Source organism: Chelonia mydas, chromosome 12 (genome assembly GCF_015237465.2).
Source record: "Chelonia mydas isolate rCheMyd1 chromosome 12, rCheMyd1.pri.v2, whole genome shotgun sequence".
Taxonomy (NCBI): Eukaryota; Metazoa; Chordata; order Testudines; family Cheloniidae; genus Chelonia; species Chelonia mydas.
The window spans coordinates 23,060,209-23,074,379 of record NC_051252.2 but is presented as its reverse complement, the minus strand read 5'-3'; the positions used below and the strand labels follow the sequence as shown (position 1 = coordinate 23,074,379).

General features: G+C 42.0%; 1 protein-coding gene and 1 long non-coding RNA gene across 2 annotated transcripts in view; one reads left to right on the top strand and one right to left on the bottom strand.

The window, feature by feature from the left end:
* Positions 1-14,171, bottom strand: part of LOC114019234 — a 168,137-nt gene that overhangs the window by 152,587 nt on the left and 1,379 nt on the right. Inside the window, exon 2 of the long non-coding RNA XR_006285246.1 lies at positions 473-577. This is a non-coding gene — a long non-coding RNA (uncharacterized LOC114019234). The remainder of the gene's footprint in view (positions 1-472; positions 578-14,171) is intronic.
* Positions 3,013-14,171, top strand: part of SLC7A10 (solute carrier family 7 member 10) — an 80,391-nt gene continuing 69,232 nt past the window's right edge. Inside the window, exon 1 of the mRNA XM_037878137.1 lies at positions 3,013-3,259. Within this exon, the coding sequence (XP_037734065.1) occupies positions 3,106-3,259 (154 nt within the window). The 5' untranslated portion in view covers positions 3,013-3,105. The remainder of the gene's footprint in view (positions 3,260-14,171) is intronic.

Genomic DNA, 14,171 nt, shown 5'->3' with positions numbered 1-14,171 from the left:
AGGTTCAATTTATTAAGTGTACATAGTTGCCATTTTGGATTGGTAAAAGGACAACCTGTCCTCCATCTTGGCACCCCTTCTCCTTCAGCTTTTTATCCCTCTTTTCGAGTTTGGCACCAAAGCAAGGAAAAGGCAGGAATGGTAGTGTCCCATGGCAGTAAAATCTGCCTAGCAATGGACAACGCATATAAAGGAGTGTTCACCCTCTGAGGGGCGCTTGGTGTCTCTGGATGCTGTGAAAGCAGGTCATCCCACTGAGGCATAGAAGCCCTCCCACAGAGTACCAGCCTTGCTATTAGCTAGGGCCCTGAGGGAATAGAACTTGAGGTGAACCAGCAACACCTACCAAGATTCCCTTGACTTACCTCCACTCACCTGTTCCATCATCACGGATATAGTGTCCGCATTCAGCACACAGGATGATGAAATCAAGAATAGAAGACAGAAGGCACCATACTGAAGATCTACTTACCTGGCACCAAAGATCCTGAGGTCCAATTCCTGTTGTGTTCCCATTCCTGACACCTGTCCCTGAGGTCCTGGTTCCCGTCTGTGTTCCTGTTCTCCTGTCCAATGTCTGCAAGACATGGTATAGTCCTTCTCTGTTATTTCTGTAAAACCCCACTGTGTAAGGGTTTGGGCTCCGGGGTTCATCCCCATTTCCATCATCTGTGTTAACAACTGAGCAGTTATTGTTTGTGTTATCTTAGTTGCAGAGAGAGTCCATCTCAATAAACACCATTTTGTTGTTTGCAACCTTAACCTGCCTGTGTCTTAGCCACACTAAAACACCATTTATAGGTGTGGAGGGGGGGTAGGATACTGTGAAGTAAAACCTATCTGCAGAAGATGGGCTAATCTTAATGGTCTCTGGCTAACAAGCCCTATGAACCTTGCCAACTAACTTCCCATTCTTAAACAAGATAATCTAAACACAAAGAAAGCAGCATTTCAAACTATACCCTGCTAACATACCAGACCCCCTCCCAGTCAGGCTTCATGTCAGGACATGGCATTGGTCCCTGTGATGGATAACCTCCTCCTGGCCAAGAATGGGGGAGGAAGGTCACCCATCATCATACTACTAGATGTCTCCTGGGATTTAACATCATCTACCATAGTTTACTAATCTCTTGCATCAAACAAGTAGCTGAAGTTAACAGAAAAGCACCACTTCTTCAAAGCTCCCTTTAAAGACAGCCCCAGAAAATGCTGATGGAAAATTGCTCCAGACTACTCATTTATACTTACATCATTTATTAAGGTAAGATTGTGGCCAAAGACAATTATTCAGAAATAAACCTAAAATCATGTTAGTTTATTCTTCTAATGTGCAATATGTTTATTGTTTTTTGCAAAAACTTTGAAGGAACTGGCAAAGCATTTCTATAGCTATTAACATTAATAAGAGGAGTCCTTGCGGCACCTTAGAGACTAACAAATTTATCTGGGCATAACTTTCGTGGGCTAAAACCCACTTCATCAGATGCATAGAGTGGAAAATACAGTAGAGAGGTATAAATACACAGCATATGAAAAGATGAGAGTTGCCTTACCAAGTGTTTGTGGGGGGTCAGTGCTAACGAGCCAATTCAATTAAGATGGAAGTGGGCTATTTTCAACAGTTGACAAGAAGGGAAGAAAAATCACTGTTGTAGTGTTAATGCGTTCAATGTAATCAAGGAGGCCTATTTCAAACAGTTGAAAAGAAGGTGTGAGTATCAACAGGGGGAAATTAGTTTTTGTAGTGACCCAGGGAATAATTTTCCCCCTGGTGATGGGAGCTGCCTTATGTGAGTATCACCAGGGGGAAAATTATTCCCTGGGTCACTACAAAAACTAATTTCCCCCTGTTGATACTCACACCTTCTTTTCAACTGTTTGAAATAGGCCTCCTTGATTACATTGAACGCATTAACACTACAAAAGTGATTTTTCTTCCTTTCTTGTCAACTGTTGAAAATAGCCCACTTCCATCTTAATTGAATTGGCTCGTTAGCACTGACCCCCCACACACACTTGGTAAGGCAACTCTCATCTTTTCATATGCTGTGTATTTATACCTCTCTACTGTATTTTCCACTCTATGCATCTGATGAAGTGGGTTTTAGCCCACGAAAGTTATGCCCAAATAAATTTGTTAGTCTCTAAGGTGCCGCAAGGACTCCTCGTTGTTTTTGCTGATACAGACTAATACAGCTACCACTCTGAAACATTAATAAGAAAATTGTTGACATTAGTAAGTTCTGTCAGAGAGAAAAAATAAGCCTAAAACAACCAGCCAACAAACAAAAATGGTTTAAAGAAAATTTTGAATCAAAACCTGATTTGAAAGACACTCAGAAGTGAGAGAGGTATTACATGTCTTGGGCAATCTGTTGATAGAATGAAAAGGCCCTGCGCTATGAAACCTTCCTGGGAACGCACCAGGATATCACCAGCATCAGGACCATGACAAATCCCACAGGGTGGGAGGTTCCTTGCAGATCCAGCACCACCCAGGTTGCCTAGCTCCATGACAGTTCATCACAGTATTGGGGAAGCTCCGCCAGCGCGCACGGACAGTTCGGGGTGGTTTTGACAGTCCGGGTGCTTTCTGGTGCACTAGTTTAAATCCAGATCAGAATTGTAAAGCCACCTGTCAACCGTGCAGCCCTGCCACTGGCTGTCGCACCCCTGCTCGGCTTCCCGATCTCCCCCCCCCGGTGCGGTTCCCCGACCCTCCGAGGCAGAAATCGACCCCAGCTCGGCGCAACGGGCGAGCAGGGGCAGCAGCTTCGCTCTCCTAGCGGGCACGTGCAAACCCCTCTCCGCGTGCCCCCGGGGCGGCCTGAGGTTTGTGGAGCATGGGCAGAGGCGAAAGGGGCGGGCTGTCCCACTGGGCTCCCCGGCCGCGCTGCGGCGTGCGGGGCAGCCCCCGCCGTGGCCCCGCGAGCCGGAGCGGCGCCCCCAGCAGCCGCTGCCCAGCTCCTCAGCACTTCAGCGCCGGCCGCAGCGGGCGGCGGCGCATGCGCCGGCCGCGGGCGAGCTCTCCGGCGGCTCTCGGGCTGAGCGGGGCAGAGGGCGCGGGAGTCGCTGGGGGACGGTTGCAGGAGCGGGGGAGCGATGGCTGGGGAGACTCAGCACCAGACCCTCCGGAAGAGCATCGCAGCCGAGCCGCCCGCAGCGCCGCCCCGCGCCCCCAGGAGCGGCAGCAGCTCCGAGCGAGTGACTCTGAAGAAGGAGATCGGGCTGGTCAGCGCCTGTGCCATCATTATCGGTAAGAGCGCTCTGCCCCGGCCGGGGTCCGGCCACCGAGCCAGCCACGTCTCGGCCAAAGCGAGGGGCAGCAGCACCGGCTGGTCCGGCCCCGGCTGTGACCCCGAGCCAGCGCGCGCGCCTTGGGAGAAGAGGGGGGGGGGGTATCATTACACTCGGTCCATCTCCGTTGCTTGTGCAAGCGTTATTCCGCGGGGTGGTCAAGGGTAACACGCAGGCTGGTGGTGAGCAGATATCAGGGCTGTGAGTGCCTTTGATAAGCTCCCTGCAGAGTGCATGCAACAACCACCAAGTGTTTGTATTTCATTTCTTCCCCGTTGTACCCTAGAGAGGCAGATTAACGAATTTAGCTCTCTTCTGGCATATTTGGATGAGGGAATCAATATTTATTGAGCACTATTTAGTATATAGAGACAGAAGAAAGATTAGCAAGTAAAATGCATTTCATAGGCATTCATTTGTTAATATGAAACGCTTACTTTTCCTTCCCATGCAATGAAAATCCCTAGGTACAACAACTTTATTATGTGCTGCCTGTATTTCAAACCAATAGATAAAACCCCTAGAATGTCATTTCGTTTACAAGGTGCTCTTGGGGGTGGTGCAATAACCTATAGCATTGATTAATATGGCAGAGTCTGATGCCAAAGTCTACAATTCCTGAAAATTCTGATTGAAAAGCCAGTATACAGAAAGTGTCACCATAATCAAGGGGGGTCGCAGATATAAGTTGCTTAACTACAGGAGATTCAGAACCTTCCACACTGCATTTTACAGTATATATCAAACAAGTTCTCTGTTATCTTAAAGAAAGGCAACAGTAGAAGTCCACATAAAGACCTAAAGTTGTCAGCCAAAACATCCAGCATTGTAATCCAAAACAGATTTTAACCACTTTTGATTTAAAGCCTATTACAAATTATTGTCTAAATCTGAAATGCCAAAATACAATTGGTTTACAAATAAAACTCTAAGACTTCACAAGACTAAGTCAATAGATAAGAACCTCAACATATTAACAGTCATCTATTGTACTCTAGTTGTCTTCCATTTAATATAACTATATTAAGTGATGAGACAAAATCGGATTTTTTCCAATACCAGTTAACTGTCCACAAAGAAACAACATTCTATTTCATTACAGAGATGATTTCTTACAATGTATTTATGAAAAGTGCTAACTGGTACCTGTTTCCAGAGCTCTGGCATCTTACATTTTACAATTAGGAGATTAAAAATATGCACAAGGGTACAGGACAGTGAGCCTGCTCCAAATGTCAAAAGTCTACAATCCATTCCAGTCCACCTTTCTTTATAATTAAGACTATGCTTGAAATGGAATCCATTCATTTTTTATTTCTACAGGCAAAACCAACTATTAGAATTAACAATGTAGCTAAAAGTTAAATAAGTACTGTATTAACATTTCCTTTTGAATTATAAACTCTCAAAACCAGTCCGGTCTGAACCTGAACTATTTGCATTGCCTTTCATATCCCAATGATCTCATCATCTTGCTGAACACAAGGGGTATTATAGTTGTACTAAGATTAAGAATATATCATCTGCTACTTTTTCAGTAGCTCATTATCGTTATATGAATTTTGTATTATCTTGATTACACATTTTAGAAATTTGAGCTGACTATACTGATTTCTTGAGTATCTGTACAACACACAATCATCCATTCTTACACCTCTCTAAGTGTGTGTAATCCCAGTTGATATTGCGTGCTCATATCAATGCAAAATTCCATAGAATCCTAGCACCTGGTCCTATAACCCTTACTTACATCAGTAAGTCACTGAGGCCTGGTCTACACTGGGGGGGGGGGAAATCGATCTAAGTTATGCAATTTCAGCTACATGAATAACGTAGCTGAAGTCGATGTATTAGATCGACTTACTGTGGTGTCTTCACCATGGTGAGTCGACTGCTGCCGCTCCCCCGTCGACTCCACCTGCGCCTCTCACAGAGCTGGAGTACAGGAGTCGATGGGAGAGTGCTCGGGGGTCGATTTATCATGTATAGACTAGATGCGATAAATCAAGCCCCACTGAATCGATCGCTGCCCGCCGATCCAGCAGGTAGTGAAGACATACCCTTAGACTGCTTATGTTATGGCTTTAAGATTTTGCCCTTTCAGAACATAATCTGTGCAGTGTTACATTAAACTAACCAGCTTCACTCAGGAGTGACTTAAGGAACACACTAAGACCACCTGTTATTTTACCTGTTTTAACTATAGTGCCCAAAGTATCCCAAACTTTTAACAATCCAGTTCAAAGTCTCTTCAGATGCAGCATCAAAGTACCAATGCCAACAAATGGAAATGAATTTATAACAGATGTTACATTGGATCAGATGTAAAATTTATGTATTAACTATCTATAGTCATTAAAGGTTTCAGAGTAACAGCCGTGTTAGTCTGTATTCGCAAAAAGAAAAGGAGTACTTGTGGCACCTTAGAGACTAACCAATTTATTTGAGCATAAGCTTTCGTGAGCTACAGCTCACCGATGAAGTGAGCTGTAGATCACGAAAGCTTATGCTCAAATAAATTGGTTAGTCTATAAGGTGCCACAAGTACTCCTTTTCTTATAGTCATTAAAGGCCTTGTGGCAAGATCTTAAAGGGTATTAGAGATCTTTGTGCAAGAGCTGGGCCATTTGACCTAGTGTGCTGGCCAAATGCCAGTTTGGGTAATTATAGTCTGCTTAGTTAAATTCTCGATTCGTTTTCATTTGGATATGCTATTTTTATTCACTTCATGCCTTAAACTGTTGTGTAGTGTTTCTATGCAGCGTTAAACCACTGCTATGTTCACTTCATAGGTGGTTGTATGTCAGCGCTGTGTGACGTGATCACTATGGGCCATACTCAACAAGGAGTCTCAATAAGGGCTGTAACTATCTAGTCTAATTACCCACACAGGCGTAAGCTCTACCCTCAACCTTGATCCCTTGTTTGGTCTTGCTCAAATTTTGACTTGGTCATGTCAGAGGGGGGCATTTGGCAGTGCACAGGCTAATTACCCATATTTTTCACTAGGAGCAAATGGATGGAAGGGGGCTGGAGGGGCGAGTGAGAGGAGCCCTGGATCCATCCCCAATTTGTCAAAGAGAGTAGACATCCAGGTGCATAGACTCCCCCCAGAACCAAGGTGAAGTATGGGATGAATTGTGACAGAGTCACAGCTCATTCTCCAGTCTGCTCCTGGAGTGATGCAGCTACACACCATCCTTACTCAGGGCAGATTGAAAGGGTACAATTTTGTCCTTTTGTACATCCCTCTGTTAACCTTGGTAAAGTCTTTGGGGCCCCTTTCAGATGAAAGGTGATATATACGTGCAAGTTATTATTGCGCCAGCTGTACACAGCTGTACAGGGAATGTAGCTCCCTGAAAGCTACATGAATTACCTGCTCACCAGCTCAAACTGTGCTGGGGGCAATTGGTCTGGTGTGTAAGTGAGGAGGAGGATAAACTAGGCCACAAGCATGAGCTGTGGAGCTGCACAAGGACAGAGAACTGTTGTAAGTGAGGTCTCCCACCCCCACGCCTCTGGGCTGGAGATATGTACAGTAACGAGAGTCTTTGGGCTGCAGCAAATCCAGCAGAGAGGTGAGAGGGGGACTAAGGTAGTGTTTAACTACTTTCTGTAGGGTGATGCAATTTCCAAATTGCCAAACTTAAGTGTTCAAAAATCACGAGATTTTAAAAAAAAATTCAAATGATTTCTAAGACAAAATAATACATGTGGAGGGTTTTCACTTCAGCATTCACTTGGCTAACATTTCCAGGCTTTTCTCTGTAACCATGAGGGCTAGAAACATTCCTTTGATAACTGAAAGCTGGGATTCTCAAATAATCACATGGATCTGGTAGTTGTGGCTTTAAGAAAACTACCAAATACTGGGAAACTCACAATAAGGTTGATAGAGTGAGCAATTCTGTAACTGGGTGTGTTGGCTCCCTCCTCTTCATGTCCTCTCCCCAGTTAATTACCGTGGGGGTGCGGTGATTCTAATGGGTTCCCAATCCCTTCACGTCACCTTGTTTGACTTGTGTTTCAGAGCTGTGCCACCCCATCTGCAACAGGGGAAGGATCTGCCCCATGCTAAGAGGCCATGGAGGTGCTGTACATGCTCTGTACCTTCTCCGACCTCATCCACAAGCACCCAACTGTCAGACGGGCAGTTGAACTCAGAGTCAAACATAGCCTCTGGGAGGGAAGGAGTCCCCCCCCATGAGGATACAAAGTAGTCACCATGGCTGCACAACCTGGGTGGGTCACAGAGCACAGGCAGGTTCTGCTCTTTGGCAAGACTGGGACTCTAATTTGTTTAATTCATTTGAGATAATAACGGTTATATAACTGATTGATGGAACTGCTGTCAATACAATTAAGAAAACTGTTTAAAAGACAGGGGAGTTGTCATGTTGCAAAGAGTTCTGCATGCAATGGCATAATTACTGGGGCGAGTATGGGCTTTCGTACATTAAAAAAATTGCACTAATATAACTACATCAATGTAATTACACCAGTGCAACCCCTAATGCTGACGTGCTGCACTGGTGCAGAGTAGGACTAACATTGATGTAACTTAATTCAGTAATGGGCAGGGGAAATGAACAGCTCCCAGCACCCACAGATCCCCTGAAATCTTCCTGGGTTTCAAGAGATTTGTTAGCGTTTCTGTGGTCTCTCCTGATCCCCTATGCCCTGGCTCCCCACCATCCCTCACCCCTGCCCCCCTTAAAGAGGTTTCCACTGCATTGGGCAGCTCCACACCCTAACGCTTTCCTGGTTTTTACAGTGGATTTCCTACTGATTGCCACAGTGTGGTAAGGTGGTCTTAGCCCACCAGCCTCCTTCTACTCCCTCTGGATCTCTCAGGGAGGTCTCAGCATTATGGGATGATTGTAGGATGATGGGAGGGAGACAGAGCCAGGAAGGTGACACCCCTACTTCCACATGGAAAAAAGTGACATCTTCACACAAACCTTGGCAGGTAGCAATCCAGCTTTACATTAACTGCAATGAAGAAAATATTCTCTCTGCACCTGCAGAAGAGGCTACTACTGTCAAAGACAGGTTTAAGCACTTTAACAAACTCTGGTTCCAGGTGCTTAGCCAGTGACTTTCACCAGTTCAGCAGTCTGACTTTCTTTGAAGTTTGGCAGTAAACATGTACTGCTTAATACTATCTTTTGTATTAATTTAAATGATTTGAATTGACTATAATAAGTTTAGGCCTTAACATATGTTATCAATTTCAAATTTAATTTTAAATAAATTTTAATTTAAAAAACTGTATTTAAATTAAATACAAATCCAATTTAATTTTTTTAATTCAATTTTTTTAATCATAAATTTGTATCCATCCTGGGTTAGATGGCCTTTACCACCAGAAAGATCCTGAGAATTCTCTGAATTTTATTCCATGCTTTGGTAAAAACACTCAGAAAATCCTAGAATCATGTGTGCTAGACTTGATTTTAATATCATACATATGGGTATGCATTGCCACATATCATGAAATCTCTACTAATGCACAACTATGAGTAACAGTAGTAGCTTTGTACATGGTATGTGGCAATGTATGCCTATGCATATAACATTACAATCAGTCCTTTCAGTTCCACAGTCTAATGGCACTTGAAATCATAAAACTTTCCAAAGTCATCTCCAAAACACATCTCCAAAAGTGTTACTGAGTGACTTAAGCATCTCAGTAGAATATCTGTTTAAGACTCTTTGAACAGAACAGCCAATTTGTCCATAGCCCTGAAGTGGCATTGAGGTCCCTTCCAACTCTGATATTCTATGCTTCTGTGATTATCAACCTCTCCTGCAAATTTGCTGTGAAACAGAACCTAACTCACATTAATGATGGGGATAACCTTTTCCAAATCAGTGAATGCTGGGAACAACTAACTGCAACCATAGCAGCAAAGTTTTGAAGTGATGGCACACCCCATTCTGGCCATTATCTTGGATTTGCACCATCTGAAAAAGTGAGCCTCTGTAACATTTTTCAAGTGTTTAAATGTCAACAGTGAAATCCCACCCCCTTTGAAGTCAAAATCTTATTGATTTCAATAGGGCAGGATTTCACAGCAGGAGCATATCTCTACTCAGTCTGTGTCTGAGTCAAGGGGTAAGTATACTCCTTATTTTGCATACAACATTCTTGGTTGTTGCCTCTATATTGTATTAGAGTAAATATACGATATTTAACTAATAAAAGTATGTTTTAAATGCAGCAGAAAAGAATTTTGCCCTAAATTTATTAAAGTAATTTAATGTATACTGTTAACTTGTACACATTACACCAAAATATAAGCCAATAAAATTTAAAACTGATAAATTAGAAGTCCTTATAAAGTCTCGATTTCTGTGGGAAATTTTACAAACACTTAATTACAGATCACTACCCTAAAAGAGCATGTCTTTCCAATAATTCAAACTGAAAATTTACAATAAGGGGGTGAAGATGAATGGGTGTTATTTTAAAAGTATCATGAACAAGACAATATACATGTGATGGACAATTCTGCGGTTGCTACTTCTGTTTCAAATAAAGGATGACTACTATATTTGTAATTGGAAATAAAAATAGTTTTAGTTTTCCTTTTGCTTTCCAAGTGTTCCTTAGCATAGTGAATTGATGGTAATGTGGAGTGTCAATTTGGTGACAGTACTTTGTCCTGTTGGATGATCTTTCTTTCATGTCTGTAAGTGTCATTATCTGGTGTACTGGAGGATACTGTAGCAAATCCATGGCCTCCCAAAATTTTGCATTTGTCGTTATGTAACAGCATGGCCACTTGAAACTTCACAGCTGCAGCAGAGCGAGAACACATTTCCTCCTGCTCCAAAAGTACAGGGTTCTGCCACTTGAGCTAAAGGAGAATCTCTATTTGCTGGTATTAATAGAAGGTCTATGCCCTACAGTTGATCAATTCCAATTCCATCCCATAGAAGGCAGTGATATGTATATACTCTAGTCAGAAGTTTTTGCCTCTTCACAGGGCCCACTCTAGCTATAGGCAAACTTGGCAGCTTCCTAGGGCAACAGATTCTGCCTAGGGCAGCAGGACCAAACCTGAGTGGCACTGCAATCCAGTGTGGCAGGTCGCAACACCGCTCATTCAAATTTGGCATGGCCAGCCCTCTGTCATGACAGAGGGACAGCTAGCCAAACCTGACTGAGTGGCGTTTGCCCACATACATTTCTACTGTAACCACAGAGACATCAGAAGGCTCAATGAATCCCCCCCTTGAAGTCCAATGCCTCCCCAAGGGTGCCTGCCTCCCAGTTGAGAACCTCTGTTCTGAGGAGTAGGAGGGGGTGAGAAGAAAGAAATGCTATTTCAGTGTAGCATAAATAAGTATGAAGAAACTCCAACAAATAGTTGCTTATATGAATATGAATGTACAATGTTCAGGCAAGAATATAAAGGCCTACACCCCCACTGCTCCATCCTAGTGGACAGATTTTTGTTTTCCCTCATCAGCATAACTTTCTGATGTGAAGCAGAAATAGTCTTCCTAACATTTGTAACTTTTTAAAAACAGTTGTATTCAGACAAACTAATACTTGAAGACAGCCCAAAAGGTTGTTCGGTTGTGGTAAAGAACACATTTTTGGGATATCCTGTTGTAAATACAAAACTAAATACAAAAACTTTCTGTTCCAGTCCAAAAAGAGACCATTTCTTAATGTCTACAGAGTGACCACTGTGTTTGGTAGTGGTAACAAACCTCTCTGGCAATTCTTCTCTACTGCAGAATTTTGGAATGTGCCTGAGAGCTTCTGCAGGAGCACCCTACCTGGTCTGTTTTAAATACAGTCACATACAAGAAAAGAAGACCTATTCTGGGTTTCAGCTATTAATTGCCTGTTAACATATTCAGCAATACTGTAAATGAAGGTTCAGCAACTCACCTAGATTAAATTAATGCGATTTTAAAAGTAATTGCTCATGTGCTTCTATCTTTTATTAAAAAGAAAAGGAGTACTTGTGGCACCTTAGAGACTACCCAATTTATTTGAGCATGAGCTTTCGTGAGCTACAGCTCACTTCATCGGATGCTGTAGCTCACGAAAGCTCATGCTCAGATAAATTGGTTAGTCTCTAAGGTGCCACAAGTACTCCTTTTCTTTTTGCGAATACAGACTAACACGGCTGTTACTCTGAAACCTATCATTTATTAAATAATTTTTATAACTATTGCATAATTGTTCAAACACCAAGTTTGCAAGCAGACATCAACATCCAAAAGTGTTAATTCAGTGATATTTTATGCATGCTTTACACAGAACCATAGAAATGTAAGGCTGGAAAGGACCTCAAGAAGTCATCCCTCCATGTTCACAGGACCAAGTATACCTAGACCATCCCTGGCAGGTGTTTATCTAACCTATTTTTAAAAACCTCCAATGATGGGATTTCCACAGCCTCCCTCAGTAACCTGTTTCAGTACTTAACTATCCATATAATTAGAAAGTTTTTCCTAATATCTAACCTAAATATCCCTTGCTGCAAATTAAGCCCATTACTTCTTGTCCTACTTTCAGTGGACATGGAGAGCAATTGATCCACCTTCCTCTTTATATATAAAAGCACTTAAAATATTTGAAAACTTATCAGGTCTTCCTTTGTCTTCTTTTCTGAAGCCTAAACATGCTTAGTTTTTTAATCTTTCCTCATAGTTTTTCTAAATGTTTTGTTTTTTTTTTTTGCTCTCATCTGGACCTTTTCTCCACATATTTCTTAAAGTGTGGTGACCAAAACTGGACTCAGTACTCCAGCTGAGGCCAGTGCCAAGTAGAGTGAAACAGTTACCTCCTGTGACTTACCTCTCATGTCCCAAAACTCCTGTTAATGCACTCCAGCATATGTGCCTTTTTCATAACACAGTGTTTCCTTATATTCAATTTGTGATCCGGTAAAACCCACATATCCTTTTCTGTAGTTCTACTCTCTAGCCAGTTATTTCCCATTTTGTACTTGTGTGTTTGATTTTCCCTCCTAAGTGTCATACTTTGCCCTTGTCTTTATTAAATGTCATCTTGTTGATTTCAGACCAATTCTCCAATTTATCAAGGTCTTTTTGAAGTCTAATCCTGTCCTCCAAAGTACTTGCAACCCCTCCCAGCTTAGAGTCATCTGCAGATTTTATAAGTGTACTCTCCATTTTATCATCCAGGTCATCAATAAAAATTCTAAAAACAGTACCAGATCCAGGACAGAGCACTGTGGGACCTCACTACATATATCCGCCAAGTTTGACAGCAAGCCATTGGTAACAACCCTGAGTATGTTTTTTCAACCAGTGGTGCTCCCACATTACAGTAATTTCATCTAGACCACGTTTCCCCATATTTGACTTCAATGGGACTTTTGCTTGAGCACAGATTGAGTAAAAGCACACAAAGTAAGGAGCTTCAGGACTTGACCCTATGTAATTTCTACCATATGCCATTGTTAGAAAATCACAGGAATTGAGAACAATTAGAAACTACAACATAATTAATATGACACAGGATATGTCTACATAGGAATCTCAGTATGTGATTCCACTTGCATAGACATACCTGAGCTAGCTTTAATATACTAGCTCAGGTAAGGAAGCAGTCACACCACAGCAGCACAAGCATGCCAGGAATCCTGGATAATTGCTTGGGTGATTAGCTCACACTGAAGCCCAGACTGCTGTGGTTCTGGTACCTGAGCTAGCTAGATAAAAGTTAGAATGAGTATGTCTACACAAATTGTAATTACATCTCGTGATTGCAGCATAGTGAATTTTAGGCTGAAAGGTTGTGTCTATTATCCGTTATATTTGTAAAATGTACATGTCATTTGCAATGTAAATTGAATAATTATGTACAAAAGGTAGCAAGCATCTAATGTTCCATACTCTCATGTAGTTAACCTAATTGTGTTACTTACATAAACAAATTTGGTGCAGAGCTGCATGCACATTTTTGCACTGGCAGTTGCATGTAGCTAATTTTGTAAGTCAGTCTTTATGTTACACTCTTTAGAAAAGCAAGAAATTGGACCATGAAGTCATATCTAGCTAAAAGTCAACACATTTCCTGTTTTACTGATAATCATGGTTTATCAGTTTACCCGGTTCAAGAGACATTGGATACCTCTAGATAGGTTCAGAAGAGCCTATTAATCTACACATACATTCATCTGAAAACTTTTTTTAAATAAAATAAAGTATTTTGTTTACCTGACTTTGCCCTCCCAAATGGCAACCCACTGTCTGAATGCTGTCACTTCACTCCCAGAAGTATCACTTTTAAGGGCGGCAGTGAAATTTCTGATTCATGATACTTCTTTCTTGCTAGAAAATATCTACAGACTGCTACTGATTTATCAGGTTTTTGCAAAAAAAATATTTCAGTGAAATCCTGAGTCCTAGCCCAGACTCAAGATTCATAATTACTGAACACTAATTATCCAGACTTACTAAAAGAATAGCTTGGAAGCAGACATGATTTGGAATTATATAATATCCAACATGGTGAGTTTCTGTCTTATAACCAAGAATAAAAGGATGAGTTTGATGTTGTCGATGGGGAAAATTGGAGGTTACTCTGAGGGAGAAAAAGAAACTTAGAGGTGCCCACCCAAAGTTTGGAGTGATTCTGAATTATTTGAATTTGTGTACCACCACTCTGCTGAATAAACTGTGGTGGTGAAATCTTGCTGTAGAGATATTTATGGCCATACCAGCATGCAGTTATCTATTAGGATCATTCAAGGCAGATATCTGGGGAATGGAAAATACGTTTCAACTCCACCAGCAAGTTAAAACATAGCACAGTTCAACATAAGTGCAATAATGTGCCATGGAAATCCTACAAGTTCTCTGAGCTTAAAGCT